General features: G+C 48.8%; 1 protein-coding gene across 2 annotated transcripts in view; it reads right to left on the reverse strand.

The window, feature by feature from the left end:
* The window catches only part of TNFSF13B (TNF superfamily member 13b), a 302,617-nt gene that overhangs the window by 88,894 nt on the left and 189,481 nt on the right, over positions 1-24,242 (reverse strand). Inside the window, exon 6 of one of the 2 annotated variants that reach the window (XM_069204247.1) lies at positions 25-242. The exons of the other annotated variant lie outside the window; for it this stretch is intronic. Coding sequence (XP_069060348.1) covers positions 79-242 — 164 coding nt within the window. The 3' untranslated portion in view covers positions 25-78. Of the gene's footprint in view, positions 1-24; positions 243-24,242 lie in introns of those variants that run through there. 2 annotated transcript variants of the gene reach the window in all.

Below are 24,242 nucleotides of genomic sequence, written 5' to 3' on the forward strand. Positions count from 1 at the left end.
AGGACACCCCAGGACCCACCAGCACCCCCACCTGCACGGTCAGCAGCATCCCTGCAGTAGCCACACCTGCTGCAACAATTACGCAAGAGGCTGCCCCAGCAACAGGCAGGGAGGACACAGGTGGGAGCACAGGGCAGCCACCGCTGCGCAGGCGTCGCAGGTCAAGTCCATCTGGGCTGCAGTCTGCATTCGGGATACTTCCTCCAACCACCAGTGAGGCACATCTGCTGCGTGGTCAGCGCCTGCAGAACAGAATTTTGGGCAGAATTAGTGGTGTGCTGCACCGCTTTGTGCGAAACAACCATGCCAGCATCCAGCATCCAGCACCTCAACAGACGTATGGACATGATGTGCCAGAACACTGGGGACCTTGCCATTAGGGAACTGGCGGGAGGACTGCTGGCCCAGGCAGAGGCTGGGCGGCGCAGAGATCGGCAGATAATGCACAGACTGGACAGGATGGCCACATCCATCGGCAGGTTCGCCATGAATACCACAGACCTGTCGAGGAGGACAGTTGGGCTGCAAGTAGAGATGGGCCATTTCGCTGGGGATGTTGCTAGGGGCCTGGGACGTCTCACCCACATCATCGAACTGATGGAGACACGGGAAATGTCGAGGGCCACAGGGGAAACACCCCAAGACAGTGAGGAGGGCTCAACAGTGAGCAGTGTCTCTGCCACTGACAGCAGGGTGCTCAGGAGTGGTAGGCAGAGCACCACGGAAGCAGCAGGGACCAGCCAGGCTGGCAGGAGGGGCAGAAGATCGTAGAGAACACCCAGGACCATTAAATGTGGCACATGGCGTTAATGTGCCACATGACTGGTTGGCATTTTCCTGCCCATGGACAATTTCGACTTGTATATAGTTTCTTAATTACACAAATAAAACAGTTATTTTTGTTCCACTTAACAAATGGAGTTTTTGGTTAATAGGTGAGTATGGTGGGAGTTGACACGTACCGTCCAAAATATTGTGTTGCAATGTGGTCCCGTCTCAGTCTGCCTTGATTAGTGTAGGAAAGTACCATCTTGCCTGGCATGTTACCCCCATTTTTCACTGTATATATGTTGTTTTAGTTGTATGTGTCACTGGGACCCTGGTAACCCAGGGCCCCAGTGCTCATAAGTGTGCCTGAATGTGTTACCTGTGTAGTGACTAACTGTCTCACTGAGGCTCTGCTAATCAGAACCTCAGTGGTTATGCTCTCTCATTTCTTTCTAAATTGTCACTAACAGGCTAGTGACCAATTTTACCAATTTGCATTGGCTTACTGGAACACCCTTATAATTCCCTAGTATATGGTACTGAGGTACCCAGGGTATTGGGGTTCCAGGAGATCCCTATGGGCTGCAGCATTTCTTTTGCCACCCATAGGGAGCTCTGACAATTCTTACACAGGCCTGCCACTGCAGCCTGAGTGAAATAACGTCCACGTTATTTCACAGCCATTTTACACTGCACTTAAGTAACTTATAAGTCACCTATATGTCTAACCTTTACCTGGTAAAGGTTAGGTGCAAAGTTACTTAGTGTGAGGGCACCCTGGCACTAGCCAAGGTGCCCCCACATTGTTCAGAGCCAATTCACTGAACTTTGTCAGTGCGGGGACACCATTACACGCGTGCACTACATATAGGTCACTACCTATATGTAGCTTCACCATGGTAACTCCGAATATGGCCATGTAACATGTCTATGATCATGGAATTGCCCCCTCTATGCCATCCTGGCATTGTTGGTACAATTCCATGATCCCAGTGGTCTGTAGCACAGACCCTGGTACTGCCAGACTGCCCTTCCTGGGGTTTCTCTGCAGCTGCTGCTGCTGCCAACCCCTCAGACAGGCAGCTGCCCTCCTGGGGTCCAGCCAGGCCTGGCCCAGGATGGCAGAACAAAGAACTTCCTCTGAGAGAGGGTGTGACACCCTCTCCCTTTGGAAAATGGTGTGAAGGCAGGGGAGGAGTAGCCTCCCCCAGCCTCTGGAAATGCTTTGTTGGGCACAGATGTGCCCAATTCTGCATAAGCCAGTCTACACCGGTTCAGGGACCCCTTAGCCCCTGCTCTGGTGCGAAACTGGACAAAGGAAAGGGGAGTGACCACTCCCCTGACCTGCACCTCCCCTGGGAGGTGTCCAGAGCTCCTCCAGTGTGCTCCAGACCTCTGCCATCTTGGAAACAGAGGTGCTGCTGGCACACTGGACTGCTCTGAGTGGCCAGTGCCACCAGGTGACGTCAGAGACTCCTGCTGATAGGCTCCTTCAGGTGTTAGTAGCCTTTCCTCTCTCCTAGGTAGCCAAACCCTCTTTTCTGGCTATTTAGGGTCTCTGTCTCTGGGGAAACTTTAGATAACGAATGCATGAGCTCAGCCGAGTTCCTCTGCATCTCCCTCTTCACCTTCTGATAAGGAATCGACCGCTGACCGCGCTGGAAGCCTGCAAACCTGCAACATAGTAGCAAAGACGACTACTGCAACTCTGTAACGCTGATCCTGCCGCCTTCTCGACTGTTTTCCTGCTTGTGCATGCTGTGGGGGTAGTCTGCCTCCTCTCTGCACCAGAAGCTCCGAAGAAATCTCCCGTGGGTCGACGGAATCTTCCCCCTGCAACCGCAGGCACCAAAAAGCTGCATTACCGGTCCCTTGGGTCTCCTCTCAGCACAACGAGCGAGGTCCCTCGAATCCAGCGACACTGTCCAAGTGACCCCCACAGTCCAGTGACTCTTCAGCCCAAGTTTGGTGGAGGTAAGTCCTTGCCTCACCTCGCTGGGCTGCATTGCTGGGAACCGCGACTTTGCAAGCTACTCCGGCCCCTGTGCACTTTCGGCGGAAATCCTTCGTGCACAGCCAAGCCTGGGTCCACGGCACTCTAACCTGCATTGCACGACTTTCTAAGTTGGTCTCCGGCGACGTGGGACTCCTTTGTGCAACTTCGGCGAGCACCGTTTCACGCATCCTCGTAGTGCCTGTTTCTGGCACTTCTCCGGGTGCTACCTGCTTCAGTGAGGGCTCTTTGTCTTGCTCGACGTCCCCTCTCTCTGCAGGTCCAATTTGCGACCTCCTGGTCCCTCCTGGGCCCCAGCAGCGTCCAAAAACGCCAAACGCACGATTTGCGTGTAGCAAGGCTTGTTGGCGTCCATCCGGCGGGAAAACACTTCTGCACGACTCTCCAAGGCGTGAGGGATCCATCCTCCAAAGGGGAAGTCTCTAGCCCTTGTCGTTCCTGCAGTATTCACAGTTCTTCAGCCTAGTAAGAGCTTCTTTGCACCAACCGCTGGCATTTCTTGGGCATCTGCCCATCTCCGAGTTGCTTGTGACTTTTGGACTTGGTCCCCTTGTTCCACAGGTACCCTCAGTCAGGAATCCATCGTTGTTGCATTGCTGATTTGTGTTTTCCTTGCATTTTCCCTCTAACACGACTATTTTGTCCTTAGGGGAACTTTAGTGCACTTTGCACTCACTTTTCAGGGTCTTGGGGAGGGTTATTTTTCTAACTCTCACTATTTTCTAATAGTCCCAGCGACCCTCTACAAGGTCACATAGGTTTGGGGTCCATTCGTGGTTCACATTCCACTTTTGGAGTATATGGTTTGTGTTGCCCCTATCCCTATGTTTCCCCATTGCATCCTATTGTAACTATACATTGTTTGCACTGTTTTCTAAGACTATACTGCATATTTTTGCTATTGTGTATATATATCTTGTGTATATTTCCTATCCTCTCACTGAGGGTACACTCTAAGATACTTTGGCATATTGTCATAAAAATAAAGTACCTTTATTTTTAGTATAACTGTGTATTGTGTTTTCTTATGATATTGTGCATATGACACTAAGTGGTACTGTAGTAGCTTCACACGTCTCCTAGTTCAGCCTAAGCTGCTCTGCTAAGCTACCATTATCTATCAGCCTAAGCTGCTAGACACCCTATACACTAATAAGGGATAACTGGGCCTGGTGCAAGGTGCAAGTACCCCTTGGTACTCACTACAAGCCAGTCCAGCCTCCTACATTGGTTGTGCAGTGGTGGGATAAGTGCTTGAGACTACTTACCACTCTTGTCATTGTACTTTTCATAAGAGAAAAATATACAAAACAAGGTCAGTGTATATACACATAGCCAAAAAGTTTTGCATTTCCTCTTTTCACTCTTTTCTAAGTGCTGAAAAGTACTTCTAAACTTTCAAAAAGTTCTTAAAAGTTTAAAAAGTTTTTTCTGTCTTTCCAAAAAGTTCTGAAAACTTTTTTTTTTCTTTTTCTATCACTTTAACTCTCTCTAAAAAATGTCTGGCACAGGAAAAAATGTTGAACTGTCCAAACTTGCATATGATCACCTTAGCTGGAAAGGAGCAAGGAGTCTCTGCATAGAGAGAGGTTTGAGTGTAGGGAAGAATCCTTCCTTAGAACTGTTAATTAATATGCTTAGAGTACAGGATAAGGCCATAAGTGCCCAATCTGTAGAAAAAGTAGCTAATGGTTCTCAATCTGATCCAGGGACTCCCCCAGGAGAAGGTTCAGGAAAGAAACTTCTCAGCCTGCCCATTACTAGACAGTCTAGCATAGTTGGTACAGAGGTTGAATCACACCATACTGATGATGTGATCTCACATTATGCTGGTAGCCAAGCTGTTAGGGTGCCCTCTGTAAGGGACAGGTCTCCTTCTGTTCATTCCCATCATACCTCTGTATCTAGAAATGTCCCTCCCACCCACCCTGATGACAGATTGTTAGAAAGGGAGCTCAATGGATTGAGAGTGGAACAAACCAGACTGAAGCTCAAGAAGCAACAGCTGGAATTGGATAGACAGTCTTTAGAAATAGAGAGGGAAAGACAGAAGTTGGGTTTAGATACCCATGGTGGCAGCAGCAGTATTCCCCATAGTCATCCTGCAAAAGAGCATGATTCCAGGAATCTGCACAAGATAGTTCCCCCTTATAAGGAGGGGGATTACATTAACAAGTGGTTTGCTGCACTTGAGAGGGCCTTTGCTGTACAGGATGTCCCTCAAAAGCAGTGGGCTGCTATCCTATGGCTATCATTTACTGGAAAAGGTAGGGATAGGCTCCTTACTGTAAAAGAAAATGATGCTAATAATTTCCAAGTTCTTAAGAATGCACTCCTGGATGGTTATGGCTTAACCACTGAACAGTACAGGATAAAGTTCAGAGAGACCAAAAAGGAGTCTTCACAAGACTGGGTTGATTTCATTGACCAGGCAGTGAAGGCCTTGGAGGGGTGGTTACATGGCAGTAAAGTTACTGATTATGACAGCCTGTATAACTTGATCCTGAGAGAGCATATTCTTAATAATTGTGTGTCTGATTTGTTGCACCAGTACTTGGTGGACTCTGATCTGACCTCTCCCCAAGAATTGGGAAAGAAGGCAGACAAATGGGTCAGAACAAGAGTGAACAGAAAAGTTCATACAGGGGGTGACAAAGATGGCAACAAAAAGAAGGATGGTAAGTCTTCTGACAAGGGTGGGGACAAATCTAAAAATGAGTCTTCATCAGGCCCACAAAAACACTCTGGTGGGGGTGGTGGGCCCAAATCCTCCTTTAATCAGAACAATGAAAAGAAACCATGGTGCTATTTATGTAAAATAAAAGGCCATTGGACAACAGATCCCAGTTGTCCAAAGAAAGGCACCACAGCTCCTACCACTACAACCCCTACTGCTACACCTAGTGTCCCTACTAATAGCAGTGGTGGTGGGAGCAAACCTACTAATAGCCAATCCAAGGGAGTAGCTGGGCTCACTTTTGGTAATTTAGTTGGGGTTGGTCTGATTAGGGAGACCACAGAGGCTACTTTAGTCTCTGAAGGGGCTATTGATTTAGCCACTTTGGTTGCTTGCCCCCATAACTTGGAGAAGTACAAGCAACTAACCCTAATAAATGGTGTTGAGGTCCAGGCCTACAGGGACACAGGTGCCAGTGTCACAATGGTGATTGAGAAACTGGTACACCCTGAACAACACATACTTGGACACCAGTACCAAGTAACCGATGCTCACAACATAACACAAAGCCACCCCATGGCTGTTGTAAATCTCAACTGGGGGGGGGGGGGTAACTGGTCCAAAGAAAGTTGTGGTAGCTTCAGATTTACCTGTAGACTGTCTATTAGGGAATGATTTGGAGACATCAGCTTGGTCAGATGTGGAGTTGGAGGCCCATGCAGCAATGCTGGGCATTCCAGGGCATATTTTTGCTTTGACAAGGGCTCAGGCCAAAAAGCAAAAAGGACAGGGAAGCTTGGATCCTGGAACAATGGACCAAGTGCTCCCTAAAACTAGGGCTAGTAGAAGCAAACCACTTCCTACTATCCCTCCCTCTACAGTGGATTCTACTTCTGAGGAAGAAGAATTCCCTCCCTGTGCAGAACCTACACCAGAGGAGCTTGAAGCAGACACTGCTGAGCTTTTGGGTGAAGGGGGGCCTGCCAGAGAGGAGCTGAGTGTGGCACAGCAAACCTGTCCCACATTAGAGGGTCTCAGACAGCAAGCTGTCAAACAGGCTAATGGGGATGTCAGTGACTCTCACAGAGTTTACTGGGAGGACAACCTCTTGTACACTGAGCATAGGGATCCTAAACCTGGAGCTGCCAGGAGATTAGTGATCCCTCAGGAGTACAGAAAGTTCCTCCTAACACTGGCACATGACATTCCCTTAGCTGGGCACCTGGGTCAAATGAAAACTTGGGACAGATTGGTACCATTGTTTCATTGGCCTAGGATGTCTGAGGACACAAAGGAATTTTGTAAGTCTTGTGAAACCTGTCAAGCCAGTGGCAAGACAGGTGGCACTCCAAAGGCACCCCTTATCCCACTGCCTGTGGTTGGGGTTCCCTTTGAAAGGGTAGGGGTTGACATAGTTGGCCCCCTTGACCCTCCTACTGCTTCAGGCAATAGGTTTATCTTGGTGGTAGTGGACCATGCCACAAGATATCCTGAAGCTATTCCTTTAAGGACCACTACAGCTCCTGCAGTGGCAAAGGCCCTCCTGGGAATATTTTCCAGGGTGGGCTTCCCAAAGGAAGTAGTATCAGACAGAGGAAGCAATTTCATGTCTGCATACTTAAAGGCCATGTGGAAGGAGTGTGGTGTAACTTACAAGTTCACAACACCCTATCATCCACAAACAAATGGACTGGTGGAGAGATTTAACAAAACTCTCAAAGGCATGATTATGGGACTCCCTGAAAAACTCCGCAGGAGATGGGATATCCTTCTACCATGCCTCCTTTTTGCCTACAGGGAGGTACCCCAGAAAGGAGTGGGCTTCAGCCCCTTTGAACTTCTTTTTGGACACCCTGTTAGGGGTCCACTCACACTTGTAAAGGAGGGTTGGGAACAACCTTTAAAAGCTCCTAAGCAGGATATTGTGGACTATGTACTTGGCCTCAGATCAAGGATGGCTGAGTACATGAAAAAGGCTAGTAAAAACCTTCAGGCCAGCCAAGAGCTCCAGAAGCAATGGCATGATCAGAAGGCTGTTTTGGTTCAGTACCAACCAGGGCAGAAAGTGTGGGTCTTGGAGCCTGTGGCCCCAAGAGCACTCCAAGATAAATGGAGTGGACCCCACACAATTGTTGAAAAGAAGGGTGAAGTCACCTACTTGGTTGACTTAGGCACTGCAAGGAGTCCCCTTAGGGTGCTCCATGTCAACCGCCTGAAACCCTACTATGACAGGGCTGATCTCACCCTGCTCATGGCAACAGATGAGGGACAGGAAGAAGACAGTGATCCTCTACCTGATCTCTTCTCTTCCACAGAACAAGATGCTCTTGTGGAAGGTGTAGTTTTGGCTGATTGTCTTACTGCTGAGCAGAAAGATAATTGCATAAATCTCCTAGGACAATTTTCAGAACTCTTCTCCATTGTGCCAGGCACCACTTCTTGGTGTGAGCACACTATAGATACTGGAGACAGTTTACCTGTCAAAAGTAAGATCTATAGGCAGCCTGACCATGTCAGGGACTGCATAAAGCAAGAAGTTCAGAAAATGTTGGAACTAGGAGTGGTTGAGCACTCTGACAGTCCATGGGCTTCTCCTGTGGTACTGGTACCAAAACCCAATTCTAAAGATGGAAAGAAAGAAATGCGGTTTTGTGTAGACTATAGAGGTCTCAACTTGGTAACCAAAACTGATGCTCACCCTATACCCAGGGCAGATGAGCTCATAGATACACTGGCATCTGCCAAGTATCTAAGCACTTTTGATTTGACTGCAGGGTATTGGCAGATCAAATTGTCAGAAGATGCTAAACCTAAGACTGCATTTTCTACCATTGGAGGACATTACCAGTTTACTGTAATGCCTTTTGGTTTGAAAAATGCACCTGCCACTTTTCAGAGGTTGGTGAACACAGTCCTGCAAGGGCTGGAAGCTTTCAGTGCAGCATATTTGGACGATATAGCTGTCTTTAGCTCCAGCTGGGATGATCACCTGGTCCACCTATGGAAAGTTTTGGAGGCCCTGCAAAAGGCAGGCCTCACTATCAAGGCTTCAAAGTGCCAGATAGGGCAGGGTAAGGTGGTTTATCTGGGACACCTTGTTGGTGGGGAACAGATTGCACCACTTCAGGGGAAAATCCAAACTATTATTGATTGGGTTCCCCCTACCACACAGACTCAGGTGAGAGCCTTCCTAGGCCTCACTGGGTATTACAGGAGGTTCATTAAGAACTATGGCTCTATTGCAGCCCCTCTTAATGACCTCACTTCCAAGAAAATGCCTAAAAAGGTATTGTGGACAGCAAGCTGTCAGAAAGCTTTTGAGGAGCTGAAGCAGGCCATGTGCTCTGCACCTGTCCTGAAAAGCCCTTGTTACTCTAAAAAATTCTATGTCCAAACTGATGCATCTGAATTAGGAGTAGGGGCAGTCCTATCACAACTTAATTCTGAGGGCCAGGATCAACCTGTTGCTTTTATTAGTAGAAGGTTGACCCCTAGAGAAAAGCGTTGGTCTGCCATTGAGAGGGAGGCCTTTGCTGTGGTCTGGGCTCTGAAGAAGTTGAGGCCATACCTGTTTGGCACTCACTTCATTGTTCAGACAGACCACAAACCTCTACTTTGGCTAAAACAAATGAAAGGTGAAAATCCTAAATTGTTGAGGTGGTCCATATCCCTACAGGGAATGGACTATACAGTGGAACATAGACCTGGGAGTAGCCACTCCAATGCAGATGGACTCTCCAGATATTTCCACTTAGACAATGAAGACTCATCAGGTAATGGCTAGTCTTATTGTCCTTCGTTTGGGGGGGGTTGTGTAGGAAAGTACCATCTTGCCTGGCATGTTACCCCCATTTTTCACTGTATATATGTTGTTTTAGTTGTATGTGTCACTGGGACCCTGGTAACCCAGGGCCCCAGTGCTCATAAGTGTGCCTGAATGTGTTACCTGTGTAGTGACTAACTGTCTCACTGAGGCTCTGCTAATCAGAACCTCAGTGGTTATGCTCTCTCATTTCTTTCTAAATTGTCACTAACAGGCTAGTGACCAATTTTACCAATTTGCATTGGCTTACTGGAACACCCTTATAATTCCCTAGTATATGGTACTGAGGTACCCAGGGTATTGGGGTTCCAGGAGATCCCTATGGGCTGCAGCATTTCTTTTGCCACCCATAGGGAGCTCTGACAATTCTTACACAGGCCTGCCACTGCAGCCTGAGTGAAATAACGTCCACGTTATTTCACAGCCATTTTACACTGCACTTAAGTAACTTATAAGTCACCTATATGTCTAACCTTTACCTGGTAAAGGTTAGGTGCAAAGTTACTTAGTGTGAGGGCACCCTGGCACTAGCCAAGGTGCCCCCACATTGTTCAGAGCCAATTCACTGAACTTTGTGAGTGCGGGGACACCATTACACGCGTGCACTACATATAGGTCACTACCTATATGTAGCTTCACCATGGTAACTCCGAATATGGCCATGTAACATGTCTATGATCATGGAATTGCCCCCTCTATGCGATCCTGGCATTGTTGGTACAATTCCATGATCCCAGTGGTCTGTAGCACAGACCCTGGTACTGCCAGACTGCCCTTCCTGGGGTTTCTCTGCAGCTGCTGCTGCTGCCAACCCCTCAGACAGGCAGCTGCCCTCCTGGGGTCCAGCCAGGCCTGGCCCAGGATGGCAGAACAAAGAACTTCCTCTGAGAGAGGGTGTGACACCCTCTCCCTTTGGAAAATGGTGTGAAGGCAGGGGAGGAGTAGCCTCCCCCAGCCTCTGGAAATGCTTTGTTGGGCACAGATGTGCCCAATTCTGCATAAGCCAGTCTACACCGGTTCAGGGACCCCTTAGCCCCTGCTCTGGCGCGAAACTGGACAAAGGAAAGGGGAGTGACCACTCCCCTGACCTGCACCTCCCCTGGGAGGTGTCCAGAGCTCCTCCAGTGTGCTCCAGACCTCTGCCATCTTGGAAACAGAGGTGCTGCTGGCACACTGGACTGCTCTGAGTGGCCAGTGCCACCAGGTGACGTCAGAGACTCCTGCTGATAGGCTCCTTCAGGTGTTAGTAGCCTTTCCTCTCTCCTAGGTAGCCAAACCCTCTTTTCTGGCTATTTAGGGTCTCTGTCTCTGGGGAAACTTTAGATAACGAATGCATGAGCTCAGCCGAGTTCCTCTGCATCTCCCTCTTCACCTTCTGATAAGGAATCGACCGCTGACCGCGCTGGAAGCCTGCAAACCTGCAACATAGTAGCAAAGACGACTACTGCAACTCTGTAACGCTGATCCTGCCGCCTTCTCGACTGTTTTTCTGCTTGTGCATGCTGTGGGGGTAGTCTGCCTCCTCTCTGCACCAGAAGCTCCGAAGAAATCTCCCGTGGGTCGATGGAATCTTCCCCCTGCAACCGCAGGCACCAAAAAGCTGCATTACCGGTCCCTTGGGTCTCCTCTCAGCACGACGAGCAAGGTCCCTCGAATCCAGCGACACCGTCCAAGTGACCCCCACAGTCCAGTGACTCTTCAGCCCAAGTTTGGTGGAGGTAAGTCCTTGCCTCACCTCGCTGGGCTGCATTGCTGGGAACCGCGACTTTGCAAGCTACTCCGGCCCCTGTGCACTTCCGGCGGAAATCCTTCGTGCACAGCCAAGCCTGGGTCCACGGCACTCTAACCTGCATTGCACGACTTTCTAAGTTGGTCTCCGGCGACGTGGGACTCCTTTGTGCAACTTCGGCGAGCACCGTTTCATGCATCCTCGTAGTGCCTGTTTCTGGCACTTCTCCGGGTGCTACCTGCTTCAGTGAGGGCTCTTTGTCTTGCTCGACGTCCCCTCTCTCTGCAGGTCCAATTTGCGACCTCCTGGTCCCTCCTGAGCCCCAGCAGCGTCCAAAAACGCCAAACGCACGATTTGCGTGTAGCAAGGCTTGTTGGCGTCCATCCGGCGGGAAAACACTTCTGCACGACTTTCCAAGGCGTGGGGGATCCATCCTCCAAAGGGGAAGTCTCTAGCCCTTGTCGTTCCTGCAGTATTCACAGTTCTTCAGCCTAGTAAGAGCTTCTTTGCACCAACCGCTGGCATTTCTTGGGCATCTGCCCATCTCCGAGTTGCTTGTGACTTTTGGACTTGGTCCCCTTATTCCACAGGTACCCTCAGTCAGGAATCCATCGTTGTTGCATTGCTGATTTGTGTTTTCCTTGCATTTTCCCTCTAACACGACTATTTTGTCCTTAGGGGAACTTTAGTGCACTTTGCACTCACTTTTCAGGGTCTTGGGGAGGGTTATTTTTCTAACTCTCACTATTTTCTAATAGTCCCAGCGACCCTCTACAAGGTCACATAGGTTTGGGGTCCATTCGTGGTTCACATTCCACTTTTGGAGTATATGGTTTGTGTTGCCCCTATCCCTATGTTTCCCCATTGCATCCTATTGTAACTATACATTGTTTGCACTGTTTTCTAAGACTATACTGCATATTTTTGCTATTGTGTATATATATCTTGTGTATATTTCCTATCCTCTCACTGAGGGTACACTCTAAGATACTTTGGCATATTGTCATAAAAATAAAGTACCTTTATTTTTAGTATAACTGTGTATTGTGTTTTCTTATGATATTGTGCATATGACACTAAGTGGTACTGTAGTAGCTTCACACGTCTCCTAGTTCAGCCTAAGCTGCTCTGCTAAGCTACCATTATCTATCAGCCTAAGCTGCTAGACACCCTATACACTAATAAGGGATAACTGGGCCTGGTGCAAGGTGCAAGTACCCCTTGGTACTCACTACAAGCCAGTCCAGCCTCCTACAATTAGCTATACTCCGATCCCCATGATGGCGATGTGGTTGTTCTTGCTCTTCATCATCCGGATCTGGGTCTGCAGGGGTGAGAGGTAGCCCACGTCGGGTGGCTATGTTGTGGAGGATGGCGCATGCGACCACAATTTTGAATGCGGTAATGGGGGTGTATTGGAGGGCACCTCCACTGTGGTGGAGGCATCTGAATCTTGCCTTCAGGAGTCCGAAGGTGCGCTCTATCAGGTTCCTGGTCCTCTTATGTGCACTGTTGTATTGCCTCTCTGATTCAGTGCTGGGTGTTAAAAACGGAGTCATGATCCAAGGCCTGAGAGCATATGCACTGTCACCTGTTGGGCACAAAAGTACACGGTTAGGAAGTCCAGATTGTCGTGCACAGTGACCTGTGTGTATGCCTGCAAGTGTCTGTGGCTCTACCTAGGAGGTAACCGTCTCCGAATTCCCCACGTTCCAGGCGTTGATGTATCCCACTATGCCTAAAAATGTATGAGTCATGGGTACTGCCTGGAAACTTAGCTACAATGTCGGTGATGACATAATGGGCATCACAAACAACCTGTATATTGAGTGAGTGGGTACACTTTCTGTTGCGGAAAATGTGTTCAAGATTTGCAGGGGGGCATATTTGAATGTGTGTCCCATCTACACACCCTATGACATGGGGAAAGTGGGCAATGCGGTAAAAGTCCAGCTTGGTGCTGTTCATTTCTGCATCATTCCTTGGTAAGTATATGAAGTGAGACATGTGCGTGACTAAGGCATCTAGGAAGGCCCTGAGGAACCTTGACACTGCACTTTGGGATACCCCACCTGCCACAGCAATGACCCCCTGATATCTCCCTGAGGCCAAGAGGTGCAGTGAGCATAGTACTTGCTCATGCGTAGGAATGGCGCAGCCACCCAGAGTCTGGTGTTCTAGCTGTGGTTTCAGTAAATCTATTAATTCTAGTATGGCTGCGCTGCTAAGGCGGTATTTGTCATAGATCTCCTCTTCAGTTTGCTGAAAAAGAGTCTGCCTGGTTCTATATATCTTCTCCTGTCTGTGGCCCCTCCTCCTCCTCTGCTGGGCTGCGTAGACTCTCCTCCTCACTGCTATCAGGTATATCTCCGCCATCTTGAGTAACCCAGATGGCTTCTGGGTCCCCTTTTATACTTTGGTAATGGTTACCACCTGCTCTGAGTTAGTGGTAAATGGGACATGCAAACTGGGCTTTTTGCGACTAGTCGCAATTTGCGAGTTGCAATTGCATATGGTTTGCGACTCGCAAATTGCGACTTGCTATTTGCGGGTCGCAAAATGGGGTCGCAACGGATGCGACTCGCAAACGGGTCCCATCGCTTTTTGCGAGTCGGAAATGGGCTTTTTGCATCCCATTTCCGATTTTGCACTGTCGCAAATTGCGATTCTGCCCGTTTGCGAGTCGCTAACCTTTGCTACATCTGGCCCTAAATCCCTGCAACATTTTTGCCGTCCTTAACCAGATCTCCCGAACTGTACAGGTTGCAGTTGCCCTACTGGATGCTGAAGAGGCGTTTGAATCCCTGGAATGGCCCTTCTTACAGACAACCCTGACAAAGCTTGACATTCCTCTTGGCTTCCAAATTTTCATTGAGCTCCTCTACAGAGAACCAACCGCTAGACTCAGCAAGAATGGCTCTTTCACAGGCCCCTTTCTGATCACCAGGGGCACCCAATAGAGTTGCTTTCTTTCCTCACTGCTCTTCATTATTGCTTTGGACCCACTTGTCTGGCAATTACAAGAACATCCCATGTCTGCGGCTTACATTTCTGACACAGTCCACTCCTGACATCTATGTACACAGGTGATATTTGTCTTTTTATTAGGGACTTGGCCAACCACCTCCCCCTATCATCCACCTAAATATGTGATTTGGATGCCTCTCTAGGTGTAAATCAGAACTCTTGTCACTCACTGATGTCACAACACCTTGTGCGCTGGAATACCCACTGACTCGGTGTGTCAACTCCTCCAAATACCTCAGTATTTTCCTACATCAACAGAAATACATGATAATTTGGTTAAACTATGCGGCAGCAACCAACAAACTCACCACACAGATCAAACGCTGGATCAAACTCCTGCTCTCAATGGCTGGCAGAATAACCATTATTAAAATGGTGGCCCTCCCGCGTTTTTTCTACATATTTAGAAACATCCTGTTTCCACTGACTAATAGCTTCTTAGCCACATCAGGGGACTGTTGCTGCACCCTCTACTTTCTTCCATCCTATCACAGGGCCTCACACAAGACCCTGCAGACATCCAAATACTCAACATGATGAGTTGGGCCTGGATAATACTACACAGGCATTTGGGAGGCAGACAACTTTACTCCCTGGCACTGCCTCTGACACACAACCCCACATGTTTCACCCAGCTGCCTGAAGTGTGGCTGAGATCAAGCAGATTTTATACATATTGCCTGGAACTTCCCAGTTATCCAAATCTATTGGTCCCAGATCTTTACTATACTTACAACAATGACAGAAATCACCATCAACACTGACCCTCTGCTGATCCCTCTTGGCTACGTCAAGCACCTCCCAACTAGCATTAGGAGCTTTACCACAATTGTGCTCCTACTAGCCAAGCACTGGATATCAACAACAAGACACCCAAGCACAGCAGACTGGCTAAAAGATCTGATCTATTGCAACACTGTCATTGAGGTTTTTGCAACACTACAACCCCCGTCCTGAAGGCCAATCTGGCAACCACTGCACACTTGCCTGGTAACACTTGAAAAAGATGTCTCCGACATTAACACCACTTAAATCATCACATTCCTTGATTCAATGCCCACCATAAGTCATTTCCCTGTGGGTTACATAAGCCCCATCAAAACATCCCCCACTTGTTATACAACCCTCAATCCCCCGAGGATTCCCATGTGTACCTTTTTATATTGTCTCAGATTCTATCAGATATCCATGGCCATTGCAACTTTGTAATTTGCATCTTGCTTTGCATGTATGAATGCAAAGGCTTTTGTTGATACTTTCAATGAATTGAAAAAATACCAGTTGAAAAAAAAAAGATTCAAGAGAAAATACTATCCAAGAAGAGCAATGTGTCATTTATGGTCAATGGTCATGGTAAACCATGATCTAGGTGGAATTTGAAGCAGACCGTGCTGCAGCCCGGGTCAGAAACACAAAGTAGATTTGCTCCTCTAAGGCCTGGAAATAGGGCAGTCCAAAAAACATTCTAAATCGCAATCTGAAAAGGGAATTTGATGTTTTTATGATGAAAAACCCTTTTCTGTGTGGGACAAACCCCAAATTCAATCTGATGCTGTAGAGCTTCTGGAGGAAACTGATGTGCCCGCAATAGAAAATTAAAATCATAATACAAATCAATAATAATAATGTGAGAGTGAATTGCTAGGCCCAGAAACTGCGGTTGCTTAAAAGTTTAAAAGCATGCTCTAAACTTTATGTAACACATGCTGCATGAGTTGCAAAACTTGAGAGGCTGGCACATTTTTCTATTAAATGTTTCTTCTATAACCTTTTCTTGACTTGAGAGATGCAACAAACCTGCCTTAAAAAAAATGAAACCAGTTTTATTTACACCATTACCCACCTACAAAACTGCTATGGTATGCACTGATGTGTATTCGGAAAACAGCAACTACTTGTGTGATTGAAACATTAACATTATATGAATAATGGAAATTGAGCGGGTGTTATACTTATGTATGTAAAATTGTTCTTGCAGAGGTGAAGGAATGCATGAGAAAGAAAGTATGAGTATGCAATCCCTGCTGCTTGTCAAGAGAAGCTTTGTTTATTTCTGCAACTTCTAAATAGATGTACAACTTTGTTAATAAATGTATTGATCAAATAATTATAAAAATGTCTTCTAGGGAAAGAGTAGTGTGTGTGAGAAGATAGAGAGCGAGAGACGACTACAGTCTCCTTTGCTTCGGGCCACCACTTCTTCTGCCACTGCTGCTGCAGGAGCTGAGAGCCACAGGTCATTAGAGAGCATTATACGTCAATTGAGCTGTAGAAAGATTGAGAAAATATTCTAGAATAGCTGCACTGGGCTGACTGCATTAGCTAAGGAGAGTAGGTTTGTGTGTGAGAAGTGTCTTGCTACAGACCTGTTAGATACAACAGAGTTAATCATTCTGCTGCAGATAGTGTGTTGAGGCTGAGAAAGAAAGACATTTGATAAGTTGTTTCAGAACAGTGTGATAGCTGTAAGCACATGAGATAGATAATAGTGAGAATTCTAGTTAATGTAAAGCTTTGAAAAGGTTCCCAAACTTCATTTGGTGCCCAAACAACCTTAGGAGTGCACTTCTGAGGCACCAGGACCTCACAGGAGAACCTAAAGATTCTCAAGATGTCAGGCAGAGAGCAACAGCAAAGTCCAGTTGCCACTAGTCAGTTTTGGTTGTTCACACAAATGTACTCTTCACCTTTTTTAAGTTCCTAAAGCCACCTAAGAAATCAACCTTATGATCTTTGGAGGTCATTCTTTCAGAGTGAGTGTCCAGCTTTGTAGGGTTCAGCAGCCTGTGGGCAAGAATATTCTCTGACCAATGGAGCAAAAGTTCCCAGTCCCTGACCTACCAACTGTGGCAGCAGTTCTTGTTTGCTTTACTGCAAACAGGTCCAAAAAAAACATGTGTCAGGGCTTTTTTAAGCTGGTGAAAATCTTCAGCCACACTAAACATGGGCTCTGAGGGCTAGGAGGGGTTGGTGGAAGGATGTGCTATGATAATGTTAGAGTTTTCCTACATCTGAGACTAAATCCAGTTTGAAGCAGCACTCTGCTCACAACAATCCCAGAGACAGTCTTGATGGAGTAAAACAGGGTCCTTCAGCAACGACAGATGATATTCAAGAAGTGTCCTGGCATACTGTTTGTGACAAAATGTTAATGTGTGCTTCAGACACTATTTAATGAAGTTGACTTTACAGACTGAGGGCCTGATTTAGATTTCATGAGACTGGTCCCTCCAACCCAACGGTGACGGGTATCCCATTCACTGAAATCCCATAGGAAATAATTAGACTTATATTTTGACGGACGGGATATCCGTCACCATTGTGATAGAGTAACCTGTCCACAAAACCTAAATCAGGACCTAAATGTTGAACTACAAGTCCAAATTTCAGATGAATCGGGGATCTGTGTGTACTATGTTATTAGTGAAAAAATGTCCACTGAACTGTGCACTGTAGATGATACAAAACAAGCACTGATTTCTGTGGAATGACATGCTAGGTGTACAATAGTGTGGTCATAAATGTAACTTAAGTAACATTTAAAATGGGCTCAGCTGAGGGGGTATATAATTTTGACTTTACTGTGCATAATACAAAAATGAGGGCAGCTACTTTATTCTTAATTTTAGATATGTGATATCTTGAAAAACATCAATGAATGAACCAAGCACCCAAATAATATGTGAGGTAGTGCTACTCAAAATAGAAGATCCAAGATGCTAGGAATATTTAGGCCCTCATTACAACCCTGGCGGTAAATCCGACTTTCGGCCGTGCTGAAGACCACCAACATACCGTTGCAGCAGCGGAATTCCGCTACAGGTATTACGACCCACATCTCGGAATCCACCACAATACAGACACACACACAAGTTCGCCACACCGAAGGTCAGTGATAAACTGCTGATACCAAAACCCACACCGTCACGCCAACAAGAATACGCCCACATTATCAGGACCCACGAATCAATGTGGCGGTCTTTCAACTGCGGTAATCCATTGGCGATACACACTGCTGCGCTCAAAATACACACACATTTACAAAACACAACCACATTGGACAATTAGAAATACACACACCTGATACACATACTCACACCACACACACACACACACCACTATAAAACACACACCCACATTACCCACAAACCCTTACAACCTAAAATTTCAAAGAGGGCCAGAGAGAGAGATCAGCAAACACAACACCAGCATCCACAGACACACAACACCATCACTTATACAACATCTACGCACCTCAAACAACACACACCAACACATCCCCCCACACATCACAACAGACAGCACCTCACACTTCACCCACACCACATCATAGCACCTCAAAGACACCCCAGGTTTTCAGAGGAGGAGCTCAGGGTCATGGTGGAGGAAATCATCCAGGTAGAGCCACAGGTATTCGGATCACAGGTGCAGCAGACCTCCATTGCGAGGAAGATGGAGCTATGGCGGAGAATCGTCGACAGGGTCAACGCAGTGGGACAGCATCCAAGAACACAGGATGACTTAAGGAAGAGGTGGAACGACCTACGGGGGAAGGTACGTTCCGTGGTATCCAGACACCAGATTGCTGTACAAACGACTAGCGGTGGACCCCCAACTCCTCCCCCACAACTAACAACATGGGAGGAGCAAGTCTTGGCAATACTGCATCCTTAGGGCCTTGCAGGAGTAGCAGGAGGACTGAACTCTGGTAAGTCATATCTTAACTACTTTATCCCCCCACCCGCATGCCATCACATAACCCCACCCTTACCCTCACTTCCATTACACCATCATCTCACATATGTCCCACTATCACAACGTACACATCTCAATACCAAGGCCTTGCATGCAACATTTATGCATCGACCACCGTCACCAAAGCATGTCCAGCACAGATACTCACACAGACCCCAAAACAACTATCACAAAAGTGCAAACACAATGATGCAAGCACAGGAGTAGACGATACCTCACCCAATGCACAAGATGGCACACACAGATACTAAAACTATGCATTTACAACCCAACAGGACCCATACCCAACGTCACCGGACAGGAGGTGCTAGCCATATCCAGTCCCCCCACAGAAGAGGCCCACAGTGATGACAGCAGCTCTGCATGCCTGGATCAAGATGACCAGCCAGGCCCATCAGGGACCTCGGGACAGTCGGTTCCCCTGACACAGTCCCAAAACACCACTGCACCTCCCCCCTCAGGAAACACCACCACAGCACCCACCCAGCGGGCCCATCCCTCTGTCCCCAGGACACGTCAATCAGCAGTGTGTCCACCACTACAGGCAACCTAGGCAAACCCACTAACCCAAGAAAATCAGGGACCTGGGGTCAGTGGCAGTGGGCACACAGTTCAGGGGACAGAGGCACAGGATAACAGGGAAGCTGGGAGGACTGCTGTGCGACAGGGGGAAGACAGGCCCAGGGAACCGACACTCCACGAGGCACTCTCCAACATCATGGGAGCTTTCCACCATTCCCCAGAGACCATGGGCACGGTACTGGCCAAGTTTCAGGAGACCCAGCGGCTGCAGGAGGAACACTACCTAGGGATCAGGGAGGACTTGAAGTCCATTAACACCACCCTGGTCACTATTGCAGGGGTGCTGACAGTCCTTGTCAACACAATGAGGGACACAGTGGCACACCAACCGGCCCTTGACACTAGCCTGGACGATGAACAGCCCTCCACCTCCACCGGCGCTAGTGGACTGGAGTCACCGCCACAGGACCAACAGGCCACCAGCACCCCACCCCCTGAAGAAGGAGAACCACCCCGCAAACGGTCCCTGAGATCCAGGAACAAGACAGAGAACATTGCCAAGACCCCCGCAAGGAAATAAGACCCTCCTGAATGTCACCCTTCTGTCCCACTTTGTCAACCTGTCCAGCTTAAACTGCCATAGCTGCACTTCCTATGCCCCATTGAACAATGCACCTGTGAGACCAAGGGACTGGCGTCTGCCATGGACATTCCTCCACCATCACCCCAGCCCATTTCACACACCCTTACTTATTTGCACAGAAATAAACACCCTTGAATCACCAACAAATCTGGAGTCAGTCTGTGCTTTCACAAATGTGTAATTGCAACCTCTCAGAAATATAGCAATGTCAATGTTCATGTTTACATACCAATGTTACGCAGCTATAGGCCAGGAGTAAACATAGCAGAGGGCACAAATGGGGACCCAGATCTGTGAAATGGAAAGCCGAAGTGACAAGCCAGGGTCCATACACAGAGGTAACAAGGCAGACTTATGCTAGGTCCACAATAGTATGAGATGTGGGAAGCAGTTCCAGCTTCTTACTTGTGTCTCACTGGAAGTATTGCATGATGATGTTGTTTCAGTTGTCTACATCTTCTTCTTCTGCCTCCTCTTCTTCACTGTCCACAAGCTCCACAGCTGCCACAAGACCACCATCTGGCCCATCCTCCTGCAGAAAAGGTACCTGGCATCACAAAGCCAGGTTCTGCAACATACAGCAGGCCACGATGATCTGGCACACCTTCTTCGGTGAGTACTATAGGGATCCACCTGTCAGATGGAGGCACCGGAATCTGGCCATCAGGAGGCTGAAGGTGCACTCTATTATCCTCCTAGTTTGCCCATGTGCCTCACTGTAGCGTTCCTCTAGTCTTGTCCTGGGATTGCTCACTGGGGTCACTAACCATGACAGGTTGGGGTAACCAGAGTCACCTGCAAATATCGAGGGACAACTGTTAGACATCCTCCAAACATTAGGGAATGTCCCATACCCAGACAGCAAATGAAACTATGTGGGGGCTTTAGGCTCACCTATTAGCCACACACGGTGCCTCTGGAGTTGCCCTATCACATAAAGGATGCTGCTATTCCTCAAAATGTAAGGGTCATGCACTGAGCCAGGATACTTGACATTCACATGGGAGATGTTCTGGTCTACCAAACACACCATCTGCACATTCATTGAATGGTAGCTTTTCTGGTTTCTGTGTGACTGTTCATTCCTGCGGGGGGGACAAATGCCACATGTGTACCATCAATGGCACCAATGATGTTAGGGATATGTCCCAGGGCATAAAAGTCACCTTTCACTGTGGGCAAATCCTCCACTTGAGGGAAAACGATGTAGTTGCGCATGTGTTTCAGCAGGGCAGACAACACTCTGATCAACATGTTAGAGAACATCGGCTGGGACATCCCTGATGCCATGGCCACTGTTATTTGAAAAGACCCACTGGCCAGGAAATGGGGTACAGACAGGGCCTGCACTAGAGGGGGTATTCCTGTGGGATGGCGGATAGCTGACATCAGGTCTGGATCCAACTGGGCACATAGTTCCTGGACTGTTGCATGATCAAGTCTGTAAGTGATAATGATGTGTCCATTGTCGACAGGTCCACCAGGGGTCTGTACACCGGAGGATGCCGCCATCTCATCACCTGCCCCAGCGGATGTGCCCTATGGAGGAGAACGGTGAGCAGAGGGTCATACAACACTTAGGTATCAAAATGCTGTTTTGCAAAAATGTTACATTTTCTCTCTGTGCCTTTGTCTGTCCGTATTCCCGGCCTAAATAGGTGTGACACTTATTTGGCCTGCCATGTGGCCCCCTGAAATAGCGGCTGCCTAACCTGTAAGGTGGGACAGGGAGAAATGAGGTAACTGCGCTGGTGTTGTACACCATCGCCGTAGGCGGTCAAAGACCGCGGCGCAATTCAGCATTGCTTATTATTGGGGCCTATGGGTTGCAGGAGCCAATGACGATGTATGCCGGCGGTGACGATACGCGCCGCCGCGGACGGGGCTGCCATTTTCTAACTGTTCACTCACTTGCTACCTGACCTTCAACAGGAGAGGACCTACACTGCAAGTTCTGCTGTGACCTGTGTCTGGAAGCGACAATGGCTACAGTGTCTGGGGAAAGGGCCCCTGCCTTCACTTCGGAAGAGTTGGAGAAACTATTGGATAGGGTCCTCCCCTAGTAAACGCAACTGTACGGTCCTCCCGACAAACAGGTGAGTACACTGTGAGCATGGTGGATGGCACATTATTGTATAGAGGGTCGTGGATGGAAGGGGGGGGGGCAGGCCAGCATGTGAGGATAGTGTGTGTGTATATATGTCTGGACCAGGGTGGGATGTTTTTAGGCAATGTGTGAGAAGAACTGTACGGGATAGTAACATCCATTATAACTTCCTATTTCCTCTAGGTCAGTGCCCACCAGAAGAAGGGTGTTTGGCCAAGGGAGTGCGGACCCTGGGGTCTACCATAGACTGAGCACACACTGCCGGAAAAGATGGGAGGACCTGTGCCGCTGGAGCAAGAAGACGGCGGAGGACCAGCTGGGGATGGCCTCCCAATGTGGACGGGGTGCCCTTCGCACCATGATTCCCCTGATGTACCGGATCCTGGCGGTGGCATACCTGGAGTTGGATGGGCACACAGGGGGGGAGTACACTGTCATTCAGCTGACTCTGCATGCTTGATGAGGTGTCTGGGTGGGGGTGGTGGACTGTGGGTTCCCCTAGGCAAGGGCAGACGCGTAAAGGTAGATCCATTGTTTTGCAGCTTCATTCCCACTCCAACCCCAAAGGGGGTATTTGTCCTCTAAACCTAGTCAGGCTCCCATGGGTTCCAGCTGTGCATGAAATGGGTCTAGACAGAGTCCCCTTGGGCATGTGCTTTTCCCCTGCACTGTTAGTGCATGGCTTAGTGCATAGGGCTGCTCCCTGTGTGTTGTGTCCGCCAACGCTAGTGGTGATGCATGCACTGACCATGGGTCTCTTCGGTCTTCCCCCCCTTTTTGTTTTGTCACCCTGTTCTTGCGTGCATTAGCATCATCTGGCGGAGGAGTAGTAGCACCGGAGCAGGAGGGAGCTGCATCCCACATAGCCCTGGAGGGGGAAATAACGGAGTCTGAAGGCATCAGTGGGATGGAGGGCGAGGGGAGCTCCACGCCGGGGACAGGAGCATACACCAGAGACAGCGACTCCTCCTCTGATGGAAGCTCCATTACTGTGGTGGGCACCTCTGTCCCCACTGCATCAACCAGTACAGCAGCCACTCCCCCTAACAGCACCGCCCTCCCAGCAGCCCTTGAGCGTGTTTCCCGTGCCCGCTCACCCAGGAGGGTGGGCATCTCCTTCGCCTCAGGCACCTCAGGCCCTGCCCCAGTCAACCCTACTGCCCTCAGTGAGGAGGCTATTGATCTCCTGAGATCCCTCACTGTTGGGCAATCTACCATTTGAATGCCATACAGGGTGTTGAGAGGCATTTGCAGCAAACAAATGCATACCTGGAGGTCATTCATTCTGGCCAGGCGGCCCAACAGAGAGCCTTTCAGGCTCTGGCCTCAGCACTGATGGCAGCCATTGTCCCTGTGTCCAGCCTCCCCCTCCAACTTCCTCAACCCAGAACCAATCCCATGTACCTCAGCCCATCCCAAGCACACCATCAGACCAGCATGCACACTCATCAACACACAAGAGTGGACATGGCAAACATAAGCACCACACATCCCTCAGGCACTCACACAAGCACCATCCCCATGCAGACACAGCAACATCCACTGCCTCCACTGTGCCCCCCTCCTCCACGTGGTCCTCCTCCCTCCCTGTCTCATCTCCACTCACACCTGCATGCACTACATCCTCAGCCACTACCTCCATCACCAGCACGCCCATCACCACCCACCGCTCACGTGCAGTCACCACCCCACTACCATTCACACGTCCCCTGTGTCCTCTCCCAGTGTGTCTGTGAGCCCTCCTCCCAAACTAAACAAAGACAACTACACACCCACCCAACAGACATCCACCTCTCAAAAGCCTGCGGCCCATGCACCTTCACCCAAATTCAGCAAACGTACACCTCCTACAACTACTACCTCTTCCTCCACTCCCAAACACCCTCCATCTTCCCATCCCAGTGTGTCTAAAAAACTTTTCCTGGCTAACATTGACCTCTTCCCTACACCTCCCCCCCGTCCTTCCCCTAGGGCCAGGCTGTCCAGGTCCCAGCCCAGCACCTCAGCCACCAAATCCACAAGCACAGTGGTTACAGCAACTCCGGTCTCATTGCGGGCGCCACCCATCAGGGCTGCCAGTGTGCCACCTAGCGAGGCCAAGGAGCAGGCCATTCCGCCACCTGCCAAGGTGAAGAAGGTCCCCACATGCCAAAGGGAGAAGCCGCACCTACCAGCAA

The sequence above is a fragment of the Pleurodeles waltl genome, chromosome 8 (assembly GCF_031143425.1).
Source record: "Pleurodeles waltl isolate 20211129_DDA chromosome 8, aPleWal1.hap1.20221129, whole genome shotgun sequence".
NCBI classification, from domain to species: Eukaryota; Metazoa; Chordata; class Amphibia; order Caudata; family Salamandridae; genus Pleurodeles; species Pleurodeles waltl.